At 42.4% G+C, this 26,690-nt stretch overlaps 1 protein-coding gene across 2 annotated transcripts in view; it reads left to right on the top strand.

Moving 5' to 3' along the window:
• Nucleotides 1-26,690, top strand: part of LOC126262767 (COBW domain-containing protein 1-like) — a 566,092-nt gene that overhangs the window by 45,345 nt on the left and 494,057 nt on the right. For both annotated transcript variants that reach the window (XM_049959581.1, XM_049959580.1), the window contains exons 4-5: nucleotides 23,864-23,923; nucleotides 24,022-24,059. In XM_049959581.1, coding sequence (XP_049815538.1) covers nucleotides 23,864-23,923; nucleotides 24,022-24,059 — 98 coding nt within the window. The remainder of the gene's footprint in view (nucleotides 1-23,863; nucleotides 23,924-24,021; nucleotides 24,060-26,690) is intronic.

The following is a 26,690-nucleotide window of genomic DNA, read 5'->3' as shown; positions in this document are numbered from 1 at the left end:
AATAACATGATAACTGAGCGTGAGAATAGCGTGGCAGGGTTTAAATAGGCACTCACCTATGGCGGGTTCTGTCAGAAGTTCACAGCTCTTTCATGGTGCATTCTCACAGATGACAACACAGCTGATGCATGCAGCTTTCGAGTGTGAGCACATTACTTCATCTAACTTCAGTGCTAATTATCATAGAAATGGTACAATGTGTCTTAATTTTTATTTTACTTAACAGTTGTTTCTCAGTACAACCTACTCTACAACCACCCTACAAGCTTTTCAGGCTGTTTCTGACCACTCTGTATGTATTTCAACTAATAAGCAATGCGTGAGCTGCTTTGTGCACTTAAAATAATATTGTAAAATCATTAATAATTTTAGAGGATTGTTCCTTTCATACTAAAGTTTGAATTTTATGCACTGAATCAGTACTGTGTGCCTTCCTGACCTTCCTAGAAGTATGAGAATTACAAACACTGATGAAGTTGCCAAATTTCTTGTAACAGAAGCAAATTTCATTCTGCATAGTATACTGATGACATGGATGTTCTAAAAACACTTGGGGCAAGGAAGTAGTGAAATACATTGAATACATGTGGACCCATGGTCTGTCGGTAGTGTCTGTGACTAATAATCAAAATGTTGTGAGTCTCTGGTTTGAACCCAGCAACTTCTTTAATTTTGATTAAAAATTATCAGCAATGGTGTCCAAAGACCACTGGTATATAAAAGTCACCATTGTTCTGCCAACCGCTTCCTCAAAGAGGGCAGAGAAGTAGATAGAATTGCAGGGCAACGTCTTGCCCTTGAGGTGGGAAACCACTGCTAAAAGGTAGAAGAATCTGCAATGATTGGTGACGTAAGGATGCAGGAGGCAATGGTACCACTGCATTAAAGACACACAATGTGTATCCACTGGACATGTCCTGTTATTGAAAAAGTGTCATGAGTGACAAAAGATTCCAGATTAATACCGCATTCTCACCTCCAGGAAGAGACTACTAGAATGGAGGCAACCATGAGATTGAATATCCAAAGAAAGGGTTAAATTCTTCAAGTTGAAATGTGTGGTGTCAGAAGTTTGGATGTGGAGGGAAGCTAGAAAATCTGAAAAGGGAAATTCAAGGACTGAATCTAGATATAATGGGGGTCAGTGAATTAAAATGGAAAGAAGATATCGATTTCTGGCCAGTGAAACATAGGGTAATATCAATGACAGCAGAGAATAGATAAGGAGTAGGATTTGTTATGAAGAGAAAATTAGGGCAGAGAGTGTGTTACTGCAAAAAAAATTGGTGGTAGTGTTGTTTTCACCAGAATCAACAGCAAACCAACACCAGAAACTATAGTTCATTTATACAATCCAACATCAGAGCATATGATGGAGAGAGAGAGAGAGAGAGAGAGAGAGAAAGTGTATGAGGATACTGAAGGGATTAATTCTGTGGGTATTGGAACACAGTAGCAGGGAAGAAATAGAAGAAACAGTTAAGAGGCATAGGAATGGAAGAGAAGAAATATTAATTGAGCTCTGCAATAGATTTCAGCTACTAATAGTGAATACATTGTTCCAAATTCACAAGAGATGGTGGTATACTTTGTGCCAAAAAGTAGAATACCAAAGTACTGAGGAATGATGAGATGTGTTGATGTTCTCTGAGGCTATAGACACTGCAATAATAAATATCACAATGAGCATTTCAGTTGAAGATGATGGTCATATCTAAAAAGGTCTGTCGCAGAAGTCGGACAGACAAACATAGGTACAAGGAAGGTAGTTGCCAAGAAATTGTGTAACAGAAGAAATACTCCAATTGATCGACAAGAGAAGGAAGTACAAAAATGTTTAAGGATGTTTAGGAATACAGAAATATAAATTATTTAAGAATGAAGTAAATAGGAAATACAGGGAAGACAAGGTAAAGTGGCTACAGAAAAAAATGTGGAGAAATTGAAAAAGAAATATTTGTCATAATGAGTGATTTAGCATGCAGAAGTCAAAGCAATCTTCAGTGAAATTAAAAGCAGGGGTGTTAACATTCAGAATTAAGCACAGAGGAGAGAGTGCATAGGTGGAAAGTGTAGACTGAAGGCCTCTGTGAGATGGAGGACTCGTCTGATGACATTATTAAGGAGGAAATAGGGTCTGTGTGGATGACATACGGGATCCAATATTGTAGTAAGAGTTTAATAGAGCTTTGGAAATCTTGTGATCAGGTAACATGGAGGGAATAGATAACATTCTTTTGGAATTTCTGAAATCACTGGGGGTAAGTCACACACAATAAAGCAACTTCTCAAGTTGGTGGTAGAATCTATGAGGCTGGAGACATACTATTAGACGTTTGGAAGAATTCATCCACACAATCTTGAATATAGTGAAAGCAGATAAGTGTTAGAACTATTGCACTATTAGCTTAACAGCTTATGCATCCAGGTTTCTGGCAAGAATAATACTCAGAAGAATGGAAAATTAAAGTGAAGATTACCATGTTGGATTACTACCAGTTTGGCTTTCAGAAAGGTAAGGGCATCATTGAGAGGCAGTTCTGATGTTGCAATTGATAATGGAAGCAAAGTTTAAGAAAAATCAAGATACATTCAAAGGATTTTGTGACCTGGAAGATGTGTCCATCAATGTAAAATGATGCAAGATGTTCAAAATTTCGAGAAAACTAAGGAAACATACAGGGAAGATGAATAGTATATAATTTATACAAGAACCAAGAGGGAACAATAAGAGTTGAAGACCAATAGAAAAGTGCTTGGAGTAAAAAGGGTATAAGACAAGGATGTAGTCCGTTGCCACTGTTATTCAATCTAGACTTTGAACAATTAATGATGTAAATAAAAGAAAGCCTCAGTGGTGGGATTAAGATTATTAAAATTCAGGTTGAAAGGATATCAATCATAAAATGTGCTAGGATATTGCTACCCTCAGTGACAGTGAAGAAAAATTACAGGACGTGTTGAATGGAATGAAGATCTGAAGATGACACAATGTGAATTGAAAATAAACCAGAGAAAGACAAAATAATTAGGAGTTGCAGAAATGAGATAAGCAATAACTTAACATCAAAACTGGGGACCACAAAGTTAAGGAAATGTTGCATATTTTAAGCAAAATAACACATGACAAATGAAGGGTGGACGACATAAAAAGCTTATTTTCGCAGTCAGAGAGGGCATTCCTGGCCAAAGGAAGTCTAACCTGAGGAAAAAATTTCTGTGACTGTACATTTGAAGCACAGCATTGTATGGTTGTGAATCAAAGACTATGGGAAAACCAGAAAAAAAGAAAATCAAAGCATATGAGATGATGTGCTATAAAAAGATGTTGAATATAAGATAACGTATGAGGAGATTCTCTGCAGAATCGTTGAAGAAAGGGACATATGGAAAATACTGACAAGAAGAAGGGACGTGATGATAATACAGATGCTGAGACACCAGGAAATAAATTTTATGGTACCCGAAGAATCTGTTGAGGGTAAAAACTTCACGGAACACATCCAACAAATAATTGAGGATGCAGGGCACATATGTTACTCTGAGGTGAAGAGGTTGCCACTAGAGGAATTCGAGGTGAGGAGGTAAGCCATATTGAACCAGTCAGAAGACTGATGACTCAAGGAGGGGGGAGGGGGGATGCTGAGCTTGGAGAGTAGAATCACCTGAGGAACGTTTGGAATATTTTGTTCCAAGAGCTATCATTTCTTTGAACTCTGTTGTCTCAGTTCTTCTTCTTCTTCCTGAAATGTTTCTGATTATGCAGGTCATTCACAGAGCCTCATCCAAGCTTCTCCCTAACTATTGACTGCTGTCTTACTGGTCAAGCTGGTTATTTGTTCATAATAACTGTGCAGTATGTGGAACCTTTGGAGGATGTTTGCCAGTGCTTTTAAGTATCCTATCTGAATTCAAAACTTTGCTCAGTTCTGAGAACATAACCAAAGGTGGATCCAAAAACCTTATTGCCTGAATACACACCTCTTTATCAGGTTCATAACAAATAACTCATTATACTGAATTTACTGTGATTTACATGTTTCTTAACGGGGCACGATTGTTAACAAGATGTGTGATCACCAAGGATGGCAATGTATGCTGTGCAATGTCCTTGCATTCTGGCTCCAAGGTTGGTAAGGTGCTTTTGTGGTAGGGCATTCAATTCCTCCATCATCATGATTGACAACAGGTGGACTTACATTGGTGCTTGTGAACATACTGTAATATGCCTCCCAAACACATCTCACACATCCTTGATGGGATTTAAGTTGGTTAAATTGGCAGGCCAGTTCATTTGCCAAATATCCTCCCACTCCGAGAGCTCATCCACCTACACTGTTCATTGTGGTTGTGCATTGTGTTCTATAAATGTGAAGTCAGGGCAGAATGCATTGCTTGAAAGATGTAAATGGGGAAGGAGTACTGTGTCACAATAACATAGACCAGTGGATGTATCAATTTCAAAGACTTGGAGGTTGGTACATCCGTGCAGCATTATGCCTTCCCACATCATACACTTGGATCACAAAACTGACAGTGTTTGACACTCTTCTTGGGTGTCTTATGTGTGACGAGAGGTGGGAACATGTAATAAATCATGGAACATAGTCGAATGTGATCCATACATTATAGTGTGAGAAAGCATAATGTTGCATCGGCGTAATGAGCTCCAAATTTTGAACACAGTACACTCATTGATCGGTGATATTGTGACACTGTACTCCTTTCCCGCGTGCATTGCTTTATTTTAGACAGTGTGTAAACACACTGGCTCACCTTATGAAGGACTTGAATTTTTCTTCAAAACAACTGCAGCTCTTTTCTTTGAATAGTAAAAAGACTTAGTTATTGATTATTGGAGGTAACAGCTCATTGAATAGCGTGAATAGTGGAAGCACTGAGTCATCAGTGAGCACAAAAAAAGAATGAGAACTTTGCTAGCTTTCTGATGAATCCTTTAATGACCTATGGTGTACACACACACACACACACACACACACACACACACACACACACACACACACACACACTATGCCAGCTGAAAACACAAGACTGGGCTTGGAGTTAAGAAGGTAGAATGGGGTGAGGGGTTATGTTGGGAGGAGTAGGTGAGGAGATATAAAGGTGGGGATATGGTGGGAGGGTTGGAGAGCGTTGAGGAGGTGTGGCTTATGGCTCAGAGGGAGGCAGCAGGCATGCAAGATAGCAAGGCAGGAGGGAGAGGCAGCACATAGATGCGATAGGAAGCAACATATGAGCAACGGAGTCTGTGACATTTTGCAGCATATGATGAAGATGATGTGGTGGTGTGGATTTTGAATGGGTGGCAGGGCAGAGGAAGGGAAAACTGTTGGGTAGATGGTGTTGGGGCAGTGGGTTAATGGAGACTGAGGCCAGTAGGATTACAGGAACAATGGATGTGTTGTAAAGATAACTCCCATTTATAGAGTGTGAAAAGCTAGTGCTGGGGAGAAGGATCCTGAAGGCATGGGTTATGAAGCAGCCATTAAAGTCAAGCATGTTGTGCTGCTCAGAAGCATGTGTTCAGTTCTGTTCTTCTCCACAGTTTGGCAGTGACCATTCATTTGAATGGACATTTAGTTGATGGTCATACCCATATAAAATGCTATGCAGAAATTGCAGCAGATATGGTGTATGGCTTGGCTACTATCACAGATACCCCTGCTTCAGACAGGATAGGGCAAACTGGTGATGACACTGTAATATAATGTGGTAAGTGCACTTGGATTCTTCTACAGGGATATGACCCGTGTGGCAAGGGATTGAGAATGGTTGTGGCACAGGAACGGATTAGGATATTGTGTAGGTTGGGTAGGCAACATAATAACTCTTTGTGAGGTATGGAAAGAATTGCACATGGGATGTTCTTCATTTCTTGACATGACGATAGACAGTTGAAGCTCTGGCAAAGGACATGTTTTAGTTGCTCCAGTCTGGGATGATACTAGCTGATGGGGTGGGTTCTCCTTTGCTGCTGGCTCTTGGTGGTGGTAGGAGGATGAGGGGTACATTAAGATATGACATGAAAAATCTATTTGTGGACTAGATTTGATGGATAGTCCTTTTGCAAAGGCCTTTGTAACACCTTCAGCACGCTGGGCAAAGGACTTCTCATTGCTGCAGATACAATGTTCTAAGGAGGTCAGACTATATAGGAGTGACTTTTTGATATGGAAGGATGACAGCTATCAAAATGCACATACTGTTGGTGATTAATGGGCTTTATATGGACAGAGGTGTGGATGGAGCCATCATATAAGTGGAGGTCAACTACCAGAAAGGTGGCACATTGGCTGAGGATGATGAGGTGAAATGAATGGGAGAGGTGTTGAGGCTGTGGAAGAATGAGGGTAGGGTATCGTGGCCCTGGGTTCAGATCATGAAGATATCCTCAGTGAACAATATCCAGATGAGAGGTTTGGGATATTGGGGGGCTGGGAAGGTTTCCCCTGGGTTTCCCACAAACTAACTGGCCTAGGGCAGTGTCAAGTGAGTGCCCCTGACTCTGCTGCAGATTTGTGTATATATCTTCCTCCTCAAAAGAAGAATTTATGTGTGAGAATGTATAAGGAACAATATGGTGGGTTTGGAATACTAAGGAGGTTGTGTGAGGTAACGCTGAATAGCAACAAGGCCATAGGCATGGGGGGGGGGGGGGGGGGGAGCTTATTGTATAGGGAGGGGCGGTGACAATAGGGATCCCAGTAATAATGGGGATGAGATGACCAAGAGCTAATGAATGAAGTTGTTTGTAACTTTAATATGAGAGGATAGGCTATAGAGAGTTTATTAAAGCCATTGGTTGACAACAGCAAAGAGTCTTTCAGTGAGAGCACAGTAACCATCTACATGGGGGCATCCAAGATTGTTGGGTGTATGTATTTTGGGAAGCATGTAGAAGGTCAGTGTGTGCGGGACGATTATTGGGGTGAGGTGGGGGATGGATTCGGGGGACAGATTCTGAGATGGGCTGAAGGATTGTTATAGGGATTGGAGGTTATGCCCGACATCTGACATGGGATCACTGTGGCAAGGCTTTTAGGCAGAAAAGTTGCAGATGCTTTCTGCCAGGTAATCACTGTGATTCATCACGACAGTGGTGGAGCCTTTGTCTGCAGGAGGGGGGGGGGGGATGATTAAATCAGAGTCTGTCTTGAAGTTGTGGAAAACAGTCCTTTCTTCTGTCGAGGGGGTTGTGTTAGTGGAAAGGAACCTGTGGAAAGATAGTGAGGCCAAGGTAGAAGTACAGAATTCCTGGAAGGTAACCAAGGGGTAGTTAGGTTGGAGAGGGAGAAAGTTGTCGTTGGGTGGTGATATGAGCTCTAAACAGGCCATGTTCAGTGTTGGGATTGGGTTGGCTTAAGGTGGAGGGATTGATAGTAAAAAATATGTTTTTACTTTAGTGATTGGGAGAAAGAGAACAGTATTCAATAATTCCACCTCTCATGAAGTGATACTCTGCTGCCCATCCAACATACACGATATCCTGGTCCATCTCTTATGCCACACCCACTCCCAGCCCCTTGACACACAGGCCATATCCCTGAGGAAGGCCCAGGTGCAAGATCTGCCCAATCCATCCTCCCAGGGGGTAATGCTTGCCATGTCCTTGTCTTTCAATAAGCCACATACACCCCCTTCCCTCCACCCCCCCTTCCACCCCCCCCCCCCCACACACACACACACCTCCCCTGGCACATGCTAAGTGGTCAGCACCTCAGGAAGATGTAGAGTTGGCAAATAAGGTTTTCATGAACTGTGGAATTGGTGAGTGCCAGCGGTCATCTGTTGTGAAGCCTCTGGGCATGCTTCAGCGACCACCATGTAATGTATTGGTGGAACGATGTGTGTCACAAGGAATGGGGATCTTGGGTTAATCACCTGGATTGTGAGGATGGCACAAACCTCTCTAAAAAAAACCTCAGTCTTTTAAGGTGTACTGTGTGCCAAAGAGATACATGGCTGTTGATATGGAACAATTTTAATGGGGAATCTGTTGTACCCCATGTGTTCAAGGATACCCAGACAGGCAGGGCCCTGTCGAGACAGACTTTTTGTTTACTTGGCTGCTCATTGGATCACTATGGCATCCATGACTTGTCAGACACTTACTCCCGACAATTTGATTGGTCCATTGGGCAGTAAAAACATCCATCCTACAAATAGAACTTGGGAGGGTAGCCCTCTTGAGCAGCCTTCATCGTAAGTTCAAGCACTGTATCGTAACAGGGCTTGCCAAGTGTGTCAAAATGTCTTTCTTGTGGTACAAAGAGAAGATAGTACATTTGAGAAGGTATCATCCTCTTATATACAAAATTGACTTGATGGGTTGGTTGGAACCCTCATGTATGTTAAGTGGCTGCATTAAGGCACATTACTGCTTGAAATAGCGACATCACAGCAAGTTACCAAGCTCCGGGAAGTCAAAACTTTTGGGTGTATATCCTTTGTGGTAGAACTGCACATAACCATTAACTATAGTCAAGGATGCTTATTTTACACTCTTTATTAATAACCACTACATATAAAAAAATTACATCAGTGATAACTGCATGCCGAATAATGACAAGATTAGAGAAACATTAACACAACTATAAACTGTTAAAGTACACAGTCCTATCACTAACAACTGAATGCACACTGGCACGGAGCTGGTCTGACTCAAGAGTTTTTGTGTACAATGGAAAATATGCAAGTGCCTGAGGCCGCATTGGCAGTAACCTGAAATGTCCCTATTGGTTGGCCACAGCACTGGATGCAGGCAACAGTGGTGTGCTTGCTTTGCCCGGCTGCTGCTTGTTTCAGATACAAAAGTTGAACATCACAACATCCCTACCCTCTTCTACGGAGCCAGCACCACTGGCATTGGTGTATGAAAATGGAAAACCATACCAGCTGGATCGCTACTGGCAGAAATCAGCATGGGCAAGGAAACCACCCAATCCGCCCAGGCGAACTGATGGCATCTGGGCAGACACCATCAGACACCAGTTGAGGGTCCAGGACAGGCAATGGCTCCATCCCAACATTTTCGACACTCACCAGCACATCCAGGGTAGAAGCCACCATGGCATTCGGTCCCTGGGAGGGGTGGCATCTGCAGGGGGGCTGGCCAGTGGTGTCTGCTGTGGCTGCCATGAGTCATTGCCCTACTGGTGGTGTAGTTGATTCTGATGGTGAGAGTGTGATGCCCTGTGGTCATCCATGCTGAAAATTAGCTGGCCATGCATCACCCGAACCTTAGCCGGCCCCTATTGCAGCTGCTGGCAAATGGTTTGCACTAGATTGTCCATAGCATATTGTGAAGGGTGCAGCCATGTCACAGGCCATGGTGTAGCAATGTCTGCTGGGCTGCAGCTGTTCAGTGGCACGTGCCTGTAGGTGCTTAGGATCACAGGCAACACCGTATTGGTAGGTGAGTCCGCCAAGCACTTTGCCAATTTCATATGAAATGTGTGCACCATACGTTCCACCTCACTACTTGGTTGGGGGGTGAAATGGTGTGGACATGAGGTGAATTATACCATTTCAGATGCTGATATCATGGAAAAATGCTGTGACAATCTGTGGGCCATTATTGGAGACGATCATCTGTGGCAATAATTTGATCAGAAAAATATGCATTAGAGCCCGCACAGTAGCTTCTGCTGAGGTGGAGCAGATGTGCAAGACATATGAATAATTTGGCAGTGCATCCGCTGCTACTAAACACATGGAATGATGGAATGGAACCCCAGAATCAATGGCTGACTGCGAATGGGTCATGGAGAAAAAGTTCATGTGGGAGGGCTGTCTGATGCTCGGAACACTGTTTGCACCCAGAGAGAAGTTTCTCAATTGCTGAATCAATGCTGTGCTTGTGGGCAAAATGCCTTGCAAACATTTTCATGTGGTTATGCCTTGGTGCCCGTGGTGGAGAAGCACAAGGATTCAGGACTACAGGACTGGTGGGATGGCAACACGGACTTCATCCAAATCTGTGCTAGATTGGAGTAGATTAGTTTTTAGTTCCATAGATCTGTGCTGAGGAGATCCTTGTAGATATAGAACACATATATATATATATATATATATATATATATATATATATATATATATATATGGAAACATTCCACGTGGGAAAAATATATCTAAAAACAAAGATGATGTGACTTACCTAGCGAAAGCGCTGGCACGTCGATAGACACACAAACATACACACAAAATTCTAGCTTTCGCAACCAACGGTTGATTCGTCAGGAAAGAGGGAAGGAGAGGGAAAGACAAAAGGATGTGGGTTTTAAGGGAGAGGGTAAGGACTCATTCCAATCCCGGGAGCAGAAAGACTTACCTAAGGGGGAAAAAAGGACGGTATACACTCGCACACACACACATATCCATCCACACATATACAGACACAAGCAGACATATTCAAAGGCAAAGAGTTTGGGCAGAGATGTCAGTCGAGGCGGAAGTGCAGAGGCAAAGATGTTGTTGAATGACAGGTGAGGTAGAGTGGCAGCAACTTGAAATTAGCGGAGATTGAGGCATAGTGGATAACGGGAAGAGAGGATATATTGAAGAGCAAGTTCCCATCTCCGGAGTTCGGATAGGTTGGTGTTAGTGGGAAGAATCCAGATAACCCGGACGGTGTAACACTGTGCCAAGATGTGCTGGCCGTGCACCAAGGCATGTTTAGCCACAGGGTGATCCTCATTACCGACAAACACTGTCTGCCTGTGTCCATTCATGCGAATGGACAGTTTGTTGCTGGTCATTCCCACATAGAATGCGTCACAGTGTAGGCAGGTCAGTTGGTAAATCACGTGGGTGCTTTCACACGTGGCTCTGCCTTTGATCGTGTACACCTTCCGGGTTACAGGACTGGAGTAGGTGGTGGTGGGAGGGTGCATAGGACAGGTTTTACACCAGGGGCGGTTACAAGGGTAGGAGCCAAAGGGTAGGGAAGGTGGTTTGGGGATTTCATAGGGATGAACTAAGAGGTTACAAAGGTTAGGTGGACGGCGGAAAGACACTCTTGGTGAAGTGGGGAGGATTTCATGAAGGATGGATCTCATTTCAGGGCAGGATTTGAGGAAGTCGTATCCCTGCTGGAGAGCCACATTAAGAGTCTGATCCAGTCCCGGAAAGTATCCTGTCACAAGTGGGGCACTTTTGTGGTTCTTCTGTGGGAGGTTCGGGGTTTGAGAGGATGAGGAAGTGGCTCTGGTTATTTGCTTCTGTACCAGGTCGGGAGGGTAGTTGCGGGATGCGAAAGCTGTTGTGAGGTTGTTGGTGTAATGGTTCAGGGATTCCGGACTGGAGCAGATTCGTTTGCCACGAAGACCTAGGCTGTATGGAAGGGACCGTTTGATGTGGAATGGATGGCAGCTGTCATAATGGAGGCACTGTTGCTTGTTGGTGGGTTTGATGTGGACGGACGTGTGAAGCTGGCCATTGGACAGGTGGAGGTCAACGTCAAGGAAAGTGGCATGGAATTTGGAGTAGGACCAGGTGAATCTGATGGAACCAAAGGAGTTGAGGTTGGAGAGAAAATTCTGGAGTTCTTCTTCACTGTGAGTCCAGATCATGAAGATGTCATCAATAAATCTGTACCAAACTTTGGGTTTACAGGCCTGGGTAACCAAGAAGGCTTCCTCTAAGCGACCTATGAATAGGTTGGCGTACGAGGGGGCCATCCTGGTACCCATGGCTGTTCCCTTTAATTGTTGGTATGTCTGGCCTTCAAAAGTGAAGAAGTTGTGGGTTAGGATGAAGCTGGCTAAGGCAATGAGGAAAGAGGTTTTAGGTAGGGTGGCAGGTGATCGGCGTGAAAGGAAGTGTTCCATCGCAGCGAGGCCCTGGACGTGCGGGATATTTGTGTATAAGGAAGTGGCATCAATGGTTACAAGGATGGTTTCCGTGGGTAACAGATTGGGTAAGGATTCCAGGCGTTCGAGAAAGTGGTTGGTGTCTTTGATGAAGGATGGGAGACTGCATGTAATGGGTTGAAGGTGTTGATCTATGTCGGCAGAGATACGTTCTGTGGGGGCTTGGTAACCAGCTACAATGGGGCGGCCGGGATGATTGGGTATGTGAATTTTAGGAAGTGTCGGTGGGGTCAGGAGGTTGATGGAGTCAGGTGAAAGGTTTTGTAGGGGGCCTAAGGTTCTGAGGATTACTTGAAGCTCCGCCTGGACATCAGGAATGGGATTACCTTGGCAAACTTTGTATGTGGTGTTGTCTGAAAGCTGACACAGTACCTCAGCCACATACTCCTGCCGATCAAGTACCACGGTCGTGGAACCCTTGTCCGCCGGAAGAATGATGATGGATCGGTCAGCCTTCAGATCACGGATAGACTGGGCTTCAGCAGTGGTGATGTTGGGAGAAGGATTAAGATTTTTTAAGAAGGATTGAGAGGCAAGGCTGGAAGTCAGAAATTCCTGGAAAGTTTGGAGAGGGTGATTTTGAGGAAGAGGAGGTGGGTCCCGCTGTGACGGAGGACGGAACTGTTCCAGGCAGGGTTCAATTTGGATAGTGTCTTGGGGAGTTGGATCATTAGGAGTAGGATTAGGATCATTTTTCTTCATGGCAAAGTGATATTTCCAGCAGAGGGTACGAGTGTAGGACAGTAAATCTTTGACGAGGGCTGTTTGGTTGAATCTGGGAGTGGGGCTGAAGGTGAGGCCTTTGTAACCACCCCCGGTGTAAAACCTGTCCCATGCACCCTCCCACCACCACCTACTCCAGTCCTGTAACCCAGAAGGTGTACACGATCAAAGGCAGAGCCACGTGTGAAAGCACCCACGTGATTTACCAACTGACCTGCCTACACTGTGACGCATTCTATGTGGGAATGACCAGCAACAAACTGTCCATTCGCATGAATGGACACAGGCAGACAGTGTTTGTTGGTAATGAGGATCACCCTGTGGCTAAACATGCCTTGGTGCACGGCCAGCACATCTTGGCACAGTGTTACACCATCCGGGTTATCTGGATACTTCCCACTAACACCAACCTATCCGAACTCCGGAGATGGGAACTTGCTCTTCAATATATCCTCTCTTCCCGTTATCCACCAGGCCTCAATCTCCACTAATTTCAAGTTGCCGCCACTCATACCTCACCTGTCATTCAACAACATCTTTGCCTCTGCACTTCCGCCTCGACTGACATCTCTGCCCAAACTCTTTGCCTTTGAATATGTCTGCTTGTGTCTGTATATGTGTGGATGGATATGTGTGTGTGTGTGCGAGTGTATACCCGTCCTTTATTCCCCCTAAGGTAAGTCTTTCCGCTCCCAGGATTGGAATGACTCCTTACCCTCTCCCTTAAAACCCACATCCTTTCATCTTTCCCTCTCCTTCCCTCTTTCCTGACAAAGCAACCATTGGTTGCGAAAGCTAGAATTTTGTGTGTATGTTTGTGTTTGTTTGTGTGTATATCAACGTGCCAGCGCTTTCGTTTGGTAAGTCACATCATCTTTAAAAAAGCTGAACTAACAATACTAGTAGTATGAATATATACAATACATCATTTGTTTCTATTAAAAAATTCGTCAATGGAGTAGAAGGAATTGGCCACTAGTAAGTCTTTCAGACTCCTTTTAAACTGATCTTTATTTGTAACTAAATTTTTTATTTTTGCTAGCAAATTATTGAAGATGAGTGTTCCTGAGTAGTGGACCCCTTTTTGAACTAAAGTAAGCGCTTTTAAGTCCTTGTGCGGATCATTTTTGTTCCTGGTATTGTATGTATGAACTGAGCTGTTTGTTGGAAAAAGAGATATATTATTTAGGACAAATTTCATTAAGGAGTAAATATACTGAGGGGCAGTAGTTAGTATACCCAGTTCTTTGAAGAGGTTTCTACAGGCCGTCCGTGTATTTACTCCACAAATGATACGTATTACACGCTTTTGGACTATGAAAACTTTTGTTTGACTTGAAGAGTTACCCCAAAATATTATACCATATGACATTCTGGAATGAAAGTAGGCAAAGTATGCAAGCTTTTTCATTTTTATGTCACCTATGTCTGCTAACGCTCGAATTGCAAATACAGATTTGTTAAGCGTTTCTGCAGTTCTGTGGTGTGCTCCTCCCAACTGAATTTATTATCAAGTTGTAATCCCAGGAATTTAAGACTGTCAACCTCTTCTATCTGCTCTTCTTCATACTTTATGCATATGCTGGGTGGAAACCTCTTACAGGTTCTGAATTGCATATAGTGAGTCTTTTCAAAGTTTAATGTCAGTGAGTTGGCTTTAAACAATGTATTAATATCCATGAAAATATCATTAGAAGATCTTTCTAGAACTACACTAGATGTACTATTTATTGCAATACTTGTGTCATCTGCAAACAAAACAAACTCTGCTTCTGGCAGTGTAACTGATGAGAGATCATTAACGTACACAAGAAAAAGCAATGGCCCTAAGATGGATCCTTGTGAGACACCACATGTAATTTCTTCCCATTCTGATGATGACTGATGACTTAATTCACTAGTCCCTTGCACTGACACCCTTTGTTTCCTGTTAGCGAGGTATGACTTGAACCATTTTGCAGCACTGCCCGTGACACCATAGAATTCTAATTTATTTAAAAGGATGTTGTGGTTCACACAATCAAATGCATTTGACAAATCACAGAAAATACCTGCTGCTTGTAACTTGTTATGTAATGAATTAAGTACATTCTCACTGTAGGTGTAAATAGCTTTCTCGATATCAGAACCCTTCAGAAATCCAAACTGTGTTCTTGATAATATGTTCTTTGTGGTCAGATGGTCGAGAAGCTGCCTATACATTACTTTTTCTAAAATTTTTGAGAATGCTGGCAAAAGTGAAATCGGTCTGTAATTTGATGGTATCTCTTTATCCCCTTTCTTGAATAGAGGCTTAACATTTGCATATTTTAGCCAGTCAGGAAATGTCCCAGTTAGAATTGACTGGTTACACAAGTAACTTAGAATTGTACTAAACTCACAAGAACATACCTTAATTAACTTTGTTGATATTTCATCGTAACCATTAGAATGCTTTGTTTTTAAAGATTTTATTATAGAAGTTATTTCTTTTGGCGAAGTGAGTGACATATTCATGTACCTGAAGCTATTTGTAAAGGCTAGTTTCAGATATTCAAGGGCATTATTTACTGATCCTGACAATCCCATTCTATCAGTAATGGATATAAAGTACTTGTTAAATAGATTTGCCACACGGTGCCCATCGGTTACTAATGTGCCATCTACCCTTAGTGCTGTTAGCTCCTCTTCCTTTCTGGGTCTACCAGTCTCCTCTTTCACTATATCCCATATTGTTTTTATTTTGTTCCCTGACATTGCTATCTTCTTCTCGTAGTGCATTTGTTTAGATGTCTGAATTACTTTTTTTAAATATTTTACAGTATTCCTTGTATTTAGCTAAATCATCAGCATTAGAGCTATTCTTGGTCGACAGATACATTTTCCTTTTTGTCTTACAGGAAATCTTTATTCCTGATGTAATCCATGGTTTTATTATAGACTTCTGTTTAATTTGAGTAACTTTTAGAGGAAAACAGTTTTCAAACATGGTACTGACATTGTTCATGAATGTGTTATATTTTTCATTCATGTCATGAGCACTATAAACATCTTTCCAGTTCATATCTTTGAGCAGTTTTCTAAAACACTCAATTTTTGGTTGATTGACTACTCTCCTGTACTCAGATTTAGCAGTCTTGATAATCTGCTTAGAATTTACATCTAAAACAAGGAGCTGCATGTCATGATCTGATAGTCCATTTATTACAGGTTTTATGATATGATTTTGTTCCTTTGATTTGTCTATAAAAATGTTATCAATAGCTGTCATTGAGGATTTAGTGGTCCTAGTTGGAAAGTTTACGGTGTGAGTTGGATTGAAAGACAACATTACTAACAGCAGTAAATGTTTACTGGAAGATTGCATTAGAAAGTCTGTATTAAAGTCACCAGCAATCAAAATTTCTTTGTTTCTTCCTGTTAAATAACCAAAAAGAGCTCCTAGATGATTTATGAATAGATTATGGTAAATACACTCCTGGAAATTGAAATAAGAACACCGTGAATTCATTGTCCCAGGAAGGGGAAACTTTATTGACACATTCCTGGGGTCAGATACATCACATGATCACACTGACAGAACCACAGGCACATAGACACAGGCAACAGAGCGTGCACAATGTCGGCACTAGTACAGTGTATATCCACCTTTCGCAGCAATGCAGGCTGCTATTCTCCCATGGAGACGATCATAGAGATGCTGGATGTAGTCCTGTGGAACGGCTTGCCATGCCATTTCCACCTGGCGCCTCAGTTGGACCAGCGTTCGTGCTGGACGTGCAGACCGCGTGAGACGACGCTTCATCCAGTCGCAAACATGCTCAATGGGGGACAGATCTGGAGATCTTGCTGGCCAGGGTAGTTGACTTACACCTTCTAGAGCACGTTGGGTGGCACGGGATACATGCGGACATGCATTGTCCTGTTGGAACAGCAAGTTCCCTTGCCGGTCTAGGAATGGTAGAACGATGGGTTCGACGACGGTTTGGATGTACCGTGCACTATTCAGTGTCCCCTCGACGATCACCAGTGGTGTACGGCCAGTGTAGGAGATCGCTCCCCACACCATGGGCCAACACCCTTTCGCGGGCAGGTGCTCTACCAACTGAGCTACCGAAGCATGACTCACGCCCGGTACTCACAGCATTACTTCATACAGCATAAGTAAGGCAAAGGTCCCGAGTTCGAGTCTCGGTCGGGCACACAGTTTTAATCTGCCAGGAAGTTTCATATTAGCGCACACTCCGCTGCAGAGTGAAAATCTCATTCTGGAAACATCCCCCAGGCTGTGGCTAAGCCATGTCTCCACAATATCCTTTCTTTCAGGAGTGCTAGTTCTGCAGGTTCGCAGGAGAGCTTCTGTAAAGTTTGGAAGGTAGGAGACGAGATACTGGCAGAAGTAAAGCTGTGAGTACTGGGCATGAGTCGTGCTTCGGTAGCTCAGTTGGTAGAGCACCTGCCCGCGAAAGGCAAAGGTCCCGAGTTCGAGTCTCGGTCGGGCACACAGTTTTAATCTGCCAGGAAGTTTCACATAATGTGCTATTTGGATCTACACTGACTTGCACCAGGGGTTGAGTTGTTGAAAGCCTCATTGTGTCAGAAGAGTTATGCCTTCTTAACACTGGTGGTAGCACATGCTGTAACACTGCCATGGACTCATTCTCAACCATAGACCTAACTTTCTGTTCTCTTGCCATTTATAAATGCTACTCACTGGTCAATGGGTAATGAAACTGCGATGAGGTCATTATTGGCCATAGACGTGGCTTTCTGTTCTCTTGCCCTTACAGATGGTGCTCTCTGGGAAATGGTCGATGACTTGCATTCAAGTGACCACTTTCCTATCTGCTTTGCACCTCTGAGGCAGAGCTGTCTCCAAAAGGAAGCCACCATAGTGGAAGCTTAGCAGAGAAAACTGGAACAGCCAATTAGCTGTGTTTTAACATCCAGATACTATCCAGAACAGGGTGGATCACCTCACTGTGCTACTGACGCATCTGTCCCAAAGTCCTCAGGCTGTCTTCAGAGGCGACAGATCACGTGGTGGAACAGTGAGTGTCACTCATGGCCTTGCAACAGTCCAAATGTGAACTATTGGCTATGAACCTTGCAGGCTTTTAGATTGTGAGAGAAAAGGCACCAATGACAATAAAAGAGAGCAAGAAGAGGTCTTGGCATGTGTTTCTAGACTTGATAAATTGTCACACTTGCTGTTCAAAGGTTTGGGAAGCCATGAGGAGGATATCTGGCTAAGGTGGGACAGTGCCTATAATTACTCTACAGAGGCAGGGTTGTCTCCAGTCTATGCCTGGGGACATCACTGTGCAAGCGATAGCAGAGTAGTTCAGTTCAGTCACTGCCACTGAAAATGTGGATCCACTTTTCCACCATCGTCGGGCATTAATCTGGATGGGTGGTTGGAATTTCCACTCCACCAACACCAAGGATTACAATTGCCCCTTTTCTGTGTGGGAACTTGAGTATGCATTGTCTTGTGTCGAGACAGCACCAGGTAAGGATTGAATCCTGTATAGCATGGTACAGTGCCTCAAACAGGATGCAAAGGAAATCCTCCTATCCTTTTTTAATTTGATTTGGTTATCTGGGGCTTTCCCAGTTCATGGAAGGAGGCAGTTCAAGTGGCCCTTCTGAAACCAGGGAAGGGCCACACATTGCCTAGTAGATACTGTAGCCTGGCCCTCACTAGCTGCGTGGGAAAGATGCTAGGAAGTGTGGTCAACGACTGTCTGAGTTTGGTCCTAGAATTGTCGAGCATACTGGGTAGTTCAACTCTCAACAACCTCACCCTGCTGAAGGCAGAAATACAACAATTTTTCCTATGCAGATGGCAACTCATTGGTACCTTCTTTGATCTCAAAAGAGTCTATGACACTGCTTGGAAGCATTACATCCTGGACAGCTTGACAAATGGGACTTCCAAGGATGACTACCAGTATTGATGCTGTCTTTCCTTTCTAGTTGATTTTTTAATCAGGGTGGTCATGATCTTTTCACGCAATTTGAGCAAGAGAATGACATCCTCAGTTATCTGTTTTAAGTGTAACTCTGTTTGCTGTTGCCATAAATGGTATTACATCCATGGTTAAGTCTCATGTTCAGTTTTCATTGTTTGTGGATGATATTTTCATATTTCACTCCTTCTCTAACTTCTCAGTGACCACTCGTCAGCTGCAAGTAACGAAGTGATGGTTGGAAGAGGTTGATAGCATATGTTTCAAATTTTCCTCAGACAAATGTGTTTGTGTTAATTTTAATAATTCTCGTCACCCTCTTTCCCTGCCTATTCTTAAAATGAGGGACAGTCTTCTGAATTTTAAAAGTTCCGTGAGTTAAAAATATTAAGGCCAAAGCCATAATAGCATTGAATATTTTAAAATGCGTCATCCACAGGTCATGGGGAACAGACAGCATGTGTCTGCTCCATTTTTAAAAGGCATTTGTGCGATACCGCCGTGACTTGGATGCATGGTTTATGGCTCAGCTAAGTCATCTTATCTTAAGATTATTGATGCTGTGCTCCATGAGGGGATTCAGCTGTTAAAAAGAGTATACAGGACAAGTTCAATCCCCAGCCTTTGTCCTGAGGAAATGAACCACCACTTGTTATCCGATGGCAAATCTTCATGGTGCATCATGTGTACAACATACTCTCCACCCTGTGACCCCTGGCACTCTGAAGCATTGCTCAGCATCCAATGGAATGACTATTGCAAAACAGGTCAAAAGCAATGAAGCCATTTGGGATTCATGTGTGGCAGGTCTTAATAGCTCTTAACGTGGACCGTATCTCTGTGCTTCATCGAAGTTGGAGTTGTTTGCCACCCTGGTCAATAAGGAGACCCAGAATTATTTTAGACTTACCAGTGTACAAAAAGAATTTTCCTCCAGCTATGTTTTCAGATTGCTGTTCTACATAATTTTATTTGAGCATTGAAACTTTGTGATTGTTTATGCTGATGGTTCTAAACAGGATAATTCGATTGGCTGCATTGTGTTATTTCCACAAAGTGTTCTCAATATTGACTTATCTTATATATTCACAATGTATAATGCTGAATTACACTGATTGACCAGAACATTATGACTACTGACCTACTGTCAATAACAAACATATCCCGGTGGCAGCAGCCTCACCTGGTGAGGAATGACTGCTACTCGGACACATGCATGATGCACATAGTGTCAGTGGGCATGCTGTCCATGTGTAGAATGGGGAAAGCATGCACTCTATCAGAATTTGACAATGGGCAGATTGTGATGGCCCAGAGACTCGACACGAGCGTTTCAGCAACTGCACAATTGGTCAGGTGTTCGAGGAATACTGTGGTGAGTGACTTCAACACTTGGTGAAACCACGTCCAGACATCATGAGATAGGGTGACCTCCTGTCATTATAGATTTCAGACATTGTAGTCTGGACAGACTGGTAAAACAGGACAGGTGATGAATTGTGGTGGAACTAACATCAGACTTCAATGTTAAGCAGAGTACAAGTGTGTCTGAACACACAGTGCACCAAACATTTCTAATGATGGACCTCTGCAGCCAATGACACCTGCATGTGCCAATGTTAACACCATGACATTGGCAACTTCAACTGAGATGGGCACATGACCATCAGTATTGGACATTGACGCAGTGGCAGAGTGTTGCACGGTCTAATGAACCCTGATATCTTTTTCATGATGGAAAGGCGCTAATCCATTGTCTTCCAGGGGAACAACTCCTTGACATCTGTACTGCGGGTTGGAGAGGTGCTGGTGGCAGCTCCTTTATGCTCTTGGGAACATTCATGTGGGCATACTTGGACCCAGTGGAACTCATGCAAGATATCTTGACGACCAAGGAATATTGTACACTGGTTGCAGACCATTTACACACCTTCATAACGATCATGTTTCCCGATGGCAGTGGCATTTTTGACTAAGATAATGTGCCATCTCCCCCTTCCCGCCCCCCCTCCCCCCCCCCCTCCCCGACTCGTGAGATCCAAACCCAATTGAACAAATCTGGGATGTGATTGAACGTGATGTCAGAGCTCATCGCCCTCCTCCCTGAAATTTTGGGAATTAGGTGACTTGTGTGTGCAGATGCTGAGCCAACCCCTTCCAGCGATGTACTGAGGCCTTATTGGTTCCATGACATTATGTGCCAGAGGTGAAGATAACAGCTATTAGGTAGGTGGTCTTAATGTTCTGGGATCATCAGGGCACTACAGCAGATATGATGTCTTCCTGCTATCAAATTCCTCATCTGCACCGACTTCCTAAGTGTCCTCTACACTAACTTTCAAGTATCTTCAGCTAATTCACAACACCCCCTTTTCCACTTACAGAGGTAGAACACGGAGGTGTCATTTTGCTGATACCAGAAGACGTGTGTGTTCAGGGTAATGAAGCAGAAGAAGATGCAGCTAAGAAAGCCTGCTTGGAAAATACGATTTCTAAAGTGTGAGGCAGAGGGCCATGCATGTGTGGGAGCTGGAGTGGTTAGGTTTGAGGAACAACAAGCTGGGGCTAGTGAAAGCAGCGACATAGCTACGGCATTCTTCCTTGTGGCTGCTGCAGTGGGAGAAAGTACTCTTAATGTGCCTCCAGAGTGCTTGTTGTGTACAGGTATCTGTACACCACATTTTAACAAATGTTTTTTATATCAAGCCTCGAGGGCATCAGCCAATACCAGCTGACCTGCTGCCTATTTTAGGAGACAGTGAATCAAATGTGGGCCATGATCTGAAATTCTGTGTGATATATAGTATTCTCAGTGATATCTTAGATACTGGGTGGGGCAAATAAAAATGGACCAGAGAACAGAGTTCCAGGATACAAAGAAACACGGCAGAGGAAAGAAAATACAGAAGTGACCTGACCATAGCAGATGTTGAAGGTGACCCACATTCATCTCGTGGCACTTTTGGGCCCGTCAGCAAGTTGCTGAGGATGGGTTGAAGCTGCACTGTTGTAATTGCTGCAGTCTCATCTGAAATGTTCTGCTGCAGTTCTTGAATGCTATGAGGATAGTTGCTATACACATTAGATTTGAGGGCTCCCCACACAAAGTAATCACGCACTGAGAGATCAGGTGACCTGGGTGGCCAGCTAGGGTCATGACAAGACTGACCTCTACTAACAACTCTGTCAGCCATGAAGATTGTGTAAATTTGATCCAAAGTTTGGCCGGCTGTATGGGCAATTGCTCCATCCTGTTAGAAGTAACCATAGGTCGTTTCCTCCTCATCAGTGCTACCAAAACTGGTTTCAAAATGAATGTTGGCAGTGGCAGTATAATGTGCCAAAGTCAGTGACTGATGAAAGAAGATGGAACCAATAATGTAGTGTGCAGACACTGCACACCAAACCCCCAACCTCCTGATCATCCAATGGTGTTTTGTGGAAGTTATGCCGTTTCCCTGCTGCCTAGAAGCTGTGATTCTGTGAGTTGAAATTGCCATTCAGGTGAAACCAGGCATTATCAGACATAAAGAACAGATCCATGTCCAACCATTTGTTGTTATCCCAGAGAATAGCTGCTTACAAAACAGGAGGCACTGGTTTTAATGCGTGACCAACACTCACTAGGGATGCACGTGCTCATCCAAGTGGAGTATTCATCCGCATCATCGACGTGATATGCCAGTCTCTTGCAACAGGCATTGGGATGATTTGGCGGGACTCTGAAGCATTTTCTGGTGAGCTGCAGCCACATTTTTCTTGCATGGACATATTTTGAAATGAAACTTCCTGGCAGATTAAAACTGTGTGCCGGGCCGAGACTCGAACTCGGGACCTTTGCCTTTCGCAGGCAAGTGCTCTACCGACTGAGCTACCCAAGCACGACTCATGCCCCGTCCTCACAGCTTTACTTCTGCCAGTGCTAGTTCTGCAGGTTCACAGGAGATCTTCTGTAAAGTTTGGAAGGTAGGAGACGAGGTAGTCTCCCAGGAAGTTTCATATCAGCACACACTCCACTGCAGAGTGAAAATCTCATTCTGATATTTTGAAATGTATTTTTTTACTTGTTCAAAACAGAAATTGTTTGATGCCATTTTTGGATGAAGTGTTGCATGGCACTCTTTGCTGGCACTTTGACACCATTAAACTTCTCAGCGAACAACTGACCTCATCATTTCTACGACTTTGTTGTCACGTAACCTTCCACAATGAACAACTGCTGCTCCACTGTGAGTACCATTGTCCCCTTTTAACTGCTCCCTCACACTGATACATCCCACAGTACACTCTGAACCGGGGTGGATCATGTGGCAAGTGTACACGTGGTGTGCACGTCTTGGGGTGTGGTTATATGCATACATTCACGTCCAATCGTATCCACTCATCTGAGCCACTTTTGTTTGCCCCACCCATTTTTTATTTTCCAAATGCTGAACCAGGGACAGTTCCTTGTTATACTATTTTAGATGTCGTGTAGTTACAGTCTTCGTATTCCTGCCTTCACATCACATACACTTTCTGCCTTCTTCCGAGCCATCAGCCACCCTTCCCCAACCCTCCCTCCTGCCACCCACCTCTTTTCTTCCCTCACTCTCTCCACAATACAGCCCTAGACTACCTCCTTAACTGAAGTCCCAGCATTGTGTATTCAGCCATCACAGTGTAGCTGTCGAGCCATGAGAGCTAGAGAACTTTTCATTATTTATTTATTTATTTTGCATGTCAACGATGTAACACCTGTATTATTCAGTGATGTGTTACCTTCACTCCCAAATTATATATATATATATATATATATATATATATATATATATATATATATATATATATATATATATATTCTGCCAGAACGTTCTGTACCATATTGACTTTATTTTGTTGGAGTTACATATTTATATATTTATTTACATTTTGTGTAAGACAGTGGGAAGTCCATGTGCAATTTACTCGAAAACTTTCAGATGTTTATGAGTGCATTTATGAGACACAAGCATAAAGCTGTGTGATAGGAAATACCTACTCTGTAGAAGAAAGGAGAGGGTCTTGTTCTGACTGATAGTTAATTCTTTTGCTATTACTTTTTTTTACAGTGTTACAGTCAAATGTTGTGAAAAAATACCTTCATTGGGCAGACTATTTAATTTGCATCTTATTTTTGTAATCGATGAAACTTTTAAGTTTTGTGAATTTATTTATTTATTTTTTTGTTTTGAAATGTGTGTTATTTCAGTTTTGAAAGCTACTAAAATACTATTATGCATATATTTTATGAAGTTCTTATTTTTTTTTAATTTGCAGGTCCCATTGCATCTATTTTTTGGCTTGATAAAGAACTGGGGAGTGACATTTTTCTAGATGGTAAGAACATTTATTTGCTTAAACATTTACCAAAATGCTGCAGACTTGTGTCATTTTACCTGTTGTAAATATGAGTCCTTTTATTACCATCATTTCAGGAATTGTTACAGTTATGGACAGCACTCATGGATTGGAGGTAAGGACAGCATGTTTCTGTTAACATACATCACTGCTGAAGCCTCTTTAATCATGTAGTGCAGTAATATTACTTGTGCGTGGAGCTGCCCAATTAAGTTTTGTCAGGTTGTCACTCTCTTGACGAAGCATCCTTTTGGCTATCTTCTTAATACATCCATTATTTCAGGCCTTGAATCAAGTGGAACCTACTTTTGTAAGAAATTAATGTAGGGAATGCTGTTTGTTGTGGTTTAGTGGGAATGAATGAAGTTTTATTAATATGATGATTATTTTTTATTTTTATTTTATTATTATTATTATTATTATATTATTTTATTTATTTATTTATTTTTAATTTTTAGCTGTGCACAGAAGCCATAATATGGTTTTGGAAATGCTTGGTTTTGAAATACATGTTGGATATTGCCTTAGCTACATTTTATATCTCATGTATTATGAGAAGGAGAGTTGCTACTCACTGTATAGTGGAGATGCTGAGTTGCAGATAGCCGCAACAAAAAGATTTTCACACCAAAGCTTTCGGCCAGTGGTCTTTGTCAATAGTAGACACACACATGCACACACATATACTCTCACACAAATGCAACTCTCACACACGACTGCAGTCTCAGGCAACAGAAACCACACTGCAGTGTGGTTTCAGTTGCCTGAGACTGCAGTTGGGTGCATATGTGTGTCTATTGTTGACAAAGGCCATTGGCTGAAAGCCTTAAGTGTGAAAACATTTTTGTTGTGCATATCTGCGACTCAGCATATCCGCTCTATGGTGAGTAGCAATTTTCCTTCTCATAATACTGTTACATTCCATCCTTGATTTTCCATTGTTTATTATTTATATCTCATTTAGCTGGACAATTTTTGGGCTTGGCCCTTTGCAATACAGTTATATAATTGGCACATGTTTCACGTATTTATTATGAACCATCATCCATGGGCAAAGTCCGAAAGCTGTCCAGCTGAATAAGGAGTCAAATTATATAAACATATTATACAGGTTGGATAAGAATTATAGTATTTCGTATAGCCTCCACTGACCACAAAGCAGTCCTGCATTTGTTCATAGTGATAGTTGTTAAGATGATAGTTGGTATGTTGATTTCCTCATTATTTTAACCTGTTGTCACACTGGGTCAAGATATGTTGAGGTAATAAATGTAGGTGAGATGGTATCTCACAGCATCCCAAACAATGACAATAAATACAGGTCTAGTGGTTGGTCTGGCAAGCAGACTTGATGGCAACTCAGAGAACACGGCGATTAAAGTAATCAGTATTTGCATCAGTTGAAGAGCTTTGTTGTTTCATGAATATTGACAGAATGTGCAAGATGAAGTCCTGAATATACCCTGCACAGGTCATTTTTCGTTCAACAAACATCAAAGGTGTACTTTCATGACCCAAGTGAGGTGGTGCAATAGTTAAGGCAGGACTTATATTTGAATCAAGTGGACATCAGATACCGATCCAACAATTCAGGTACAGGTTTTCTGTGGTTTCCACGTTAGTCAAATTTGATGACTGCTGTGATGGTTCCTTGGAGAAGGAGAGAGCTGATTTGTGTTTATATTTGTTTCTCACACAAACTTCTTTTCTCTCTCTCATTATTTATGGGATGTTATAGCATAATCTTCCATTCATTTGTATGTTTACTTTACACTATGGCTCCTCTCAGTATGTTTCCTTGAGTAGGTCCTCTGTGTCTTTGCCCAATGCCCTCTGGTAAATGCTGCTCTCCTGGCCAGCACAACAGTTCCTAACGACCATTACTGGTAGCGATACAGACTCTGCTCTCATTGCTAACCAAAACTTTGTGCAAGTCATATATGTAATCATATCTTTGGCTACATTCAAAGCAAATTTCAAGGCTGATCAGCACCTTCATTCACAACCTGTTCTTCATAAAATGTTTCATTATGATTGTAGATTACATTGTAGATTACATTTTGAGTGTAACACTGATTGTAATTTGTACTGTGCTGTCTGTGTGATCAGCACTGGCTGGTTGTCTGGTGGGGCAGTTTAGGAGGAAACCTGTATGCTGCTGCCAAGTGGGGCAGGGTAATGAGTATATACATTTTTCTTGGACCAATTCAAAGCTGGCACATACAACATGTTGGGCAATTCTTTGGAAGGACATCAAGTTTCTCAAAGATCAGTGATTGAAATTCAAATTATTGCAGTAATTGTGCTCATTGTCACAGCCAAGACATACCTGGCAGTGTCTCATCCCAGTAAGGCATCCTTGCATCACATCTTTAGTACTTTTCATTTATTATCTATCAGCACATGTATCTCTGCAGCAGTAAATGTAATAGCTGTGCATGTGAAAACATTTAAAGTAGGGGGAAATGATACATTGTATAGAATTTAAAATAAAAAGAACAGAAACATTAATTACATGAATTTTTAACAGAAGGGTCTTATAAGTTTAACCCGTGTATCTGATATGTGGTGTTGTAGCTCCCAAATGAAATGTCCTGTTGTAATACAGTTTTTTAACTGAAATCTGATTAAATCAGGATGGTTCTTGGCTATGTTCCATGAAAGTCAGATCAGCTGTTTAAATTTCATCAGCTAAATGAAGTAAAAATGTTTTCTGCTGGTGCACTTGTTTGTACTAAGTTGCATG

The sequence above is a fragment of the Schistocerca nitens genome, chromosome 6 (genome assembly GCF_023898315.1).
Source record: "Schistocerca nitens isolate TAMUIC-IGC-003100 chromosome 6, iqSchNite1.1, whole genome shotgun sequence".
In the NCBI taxonomy this organism is placed as follows: Eukaryota; Metazoa; Arthropoda; class Insecta; order Orthoptera; family Acrididae; genus Schistocerca; species Schistocerca nitens.
The sequence above is the reverse complement of the archived record's forward strand: the minus strand, read 5'-3'. Positions and strand labels throughout refer to the sequence as shown.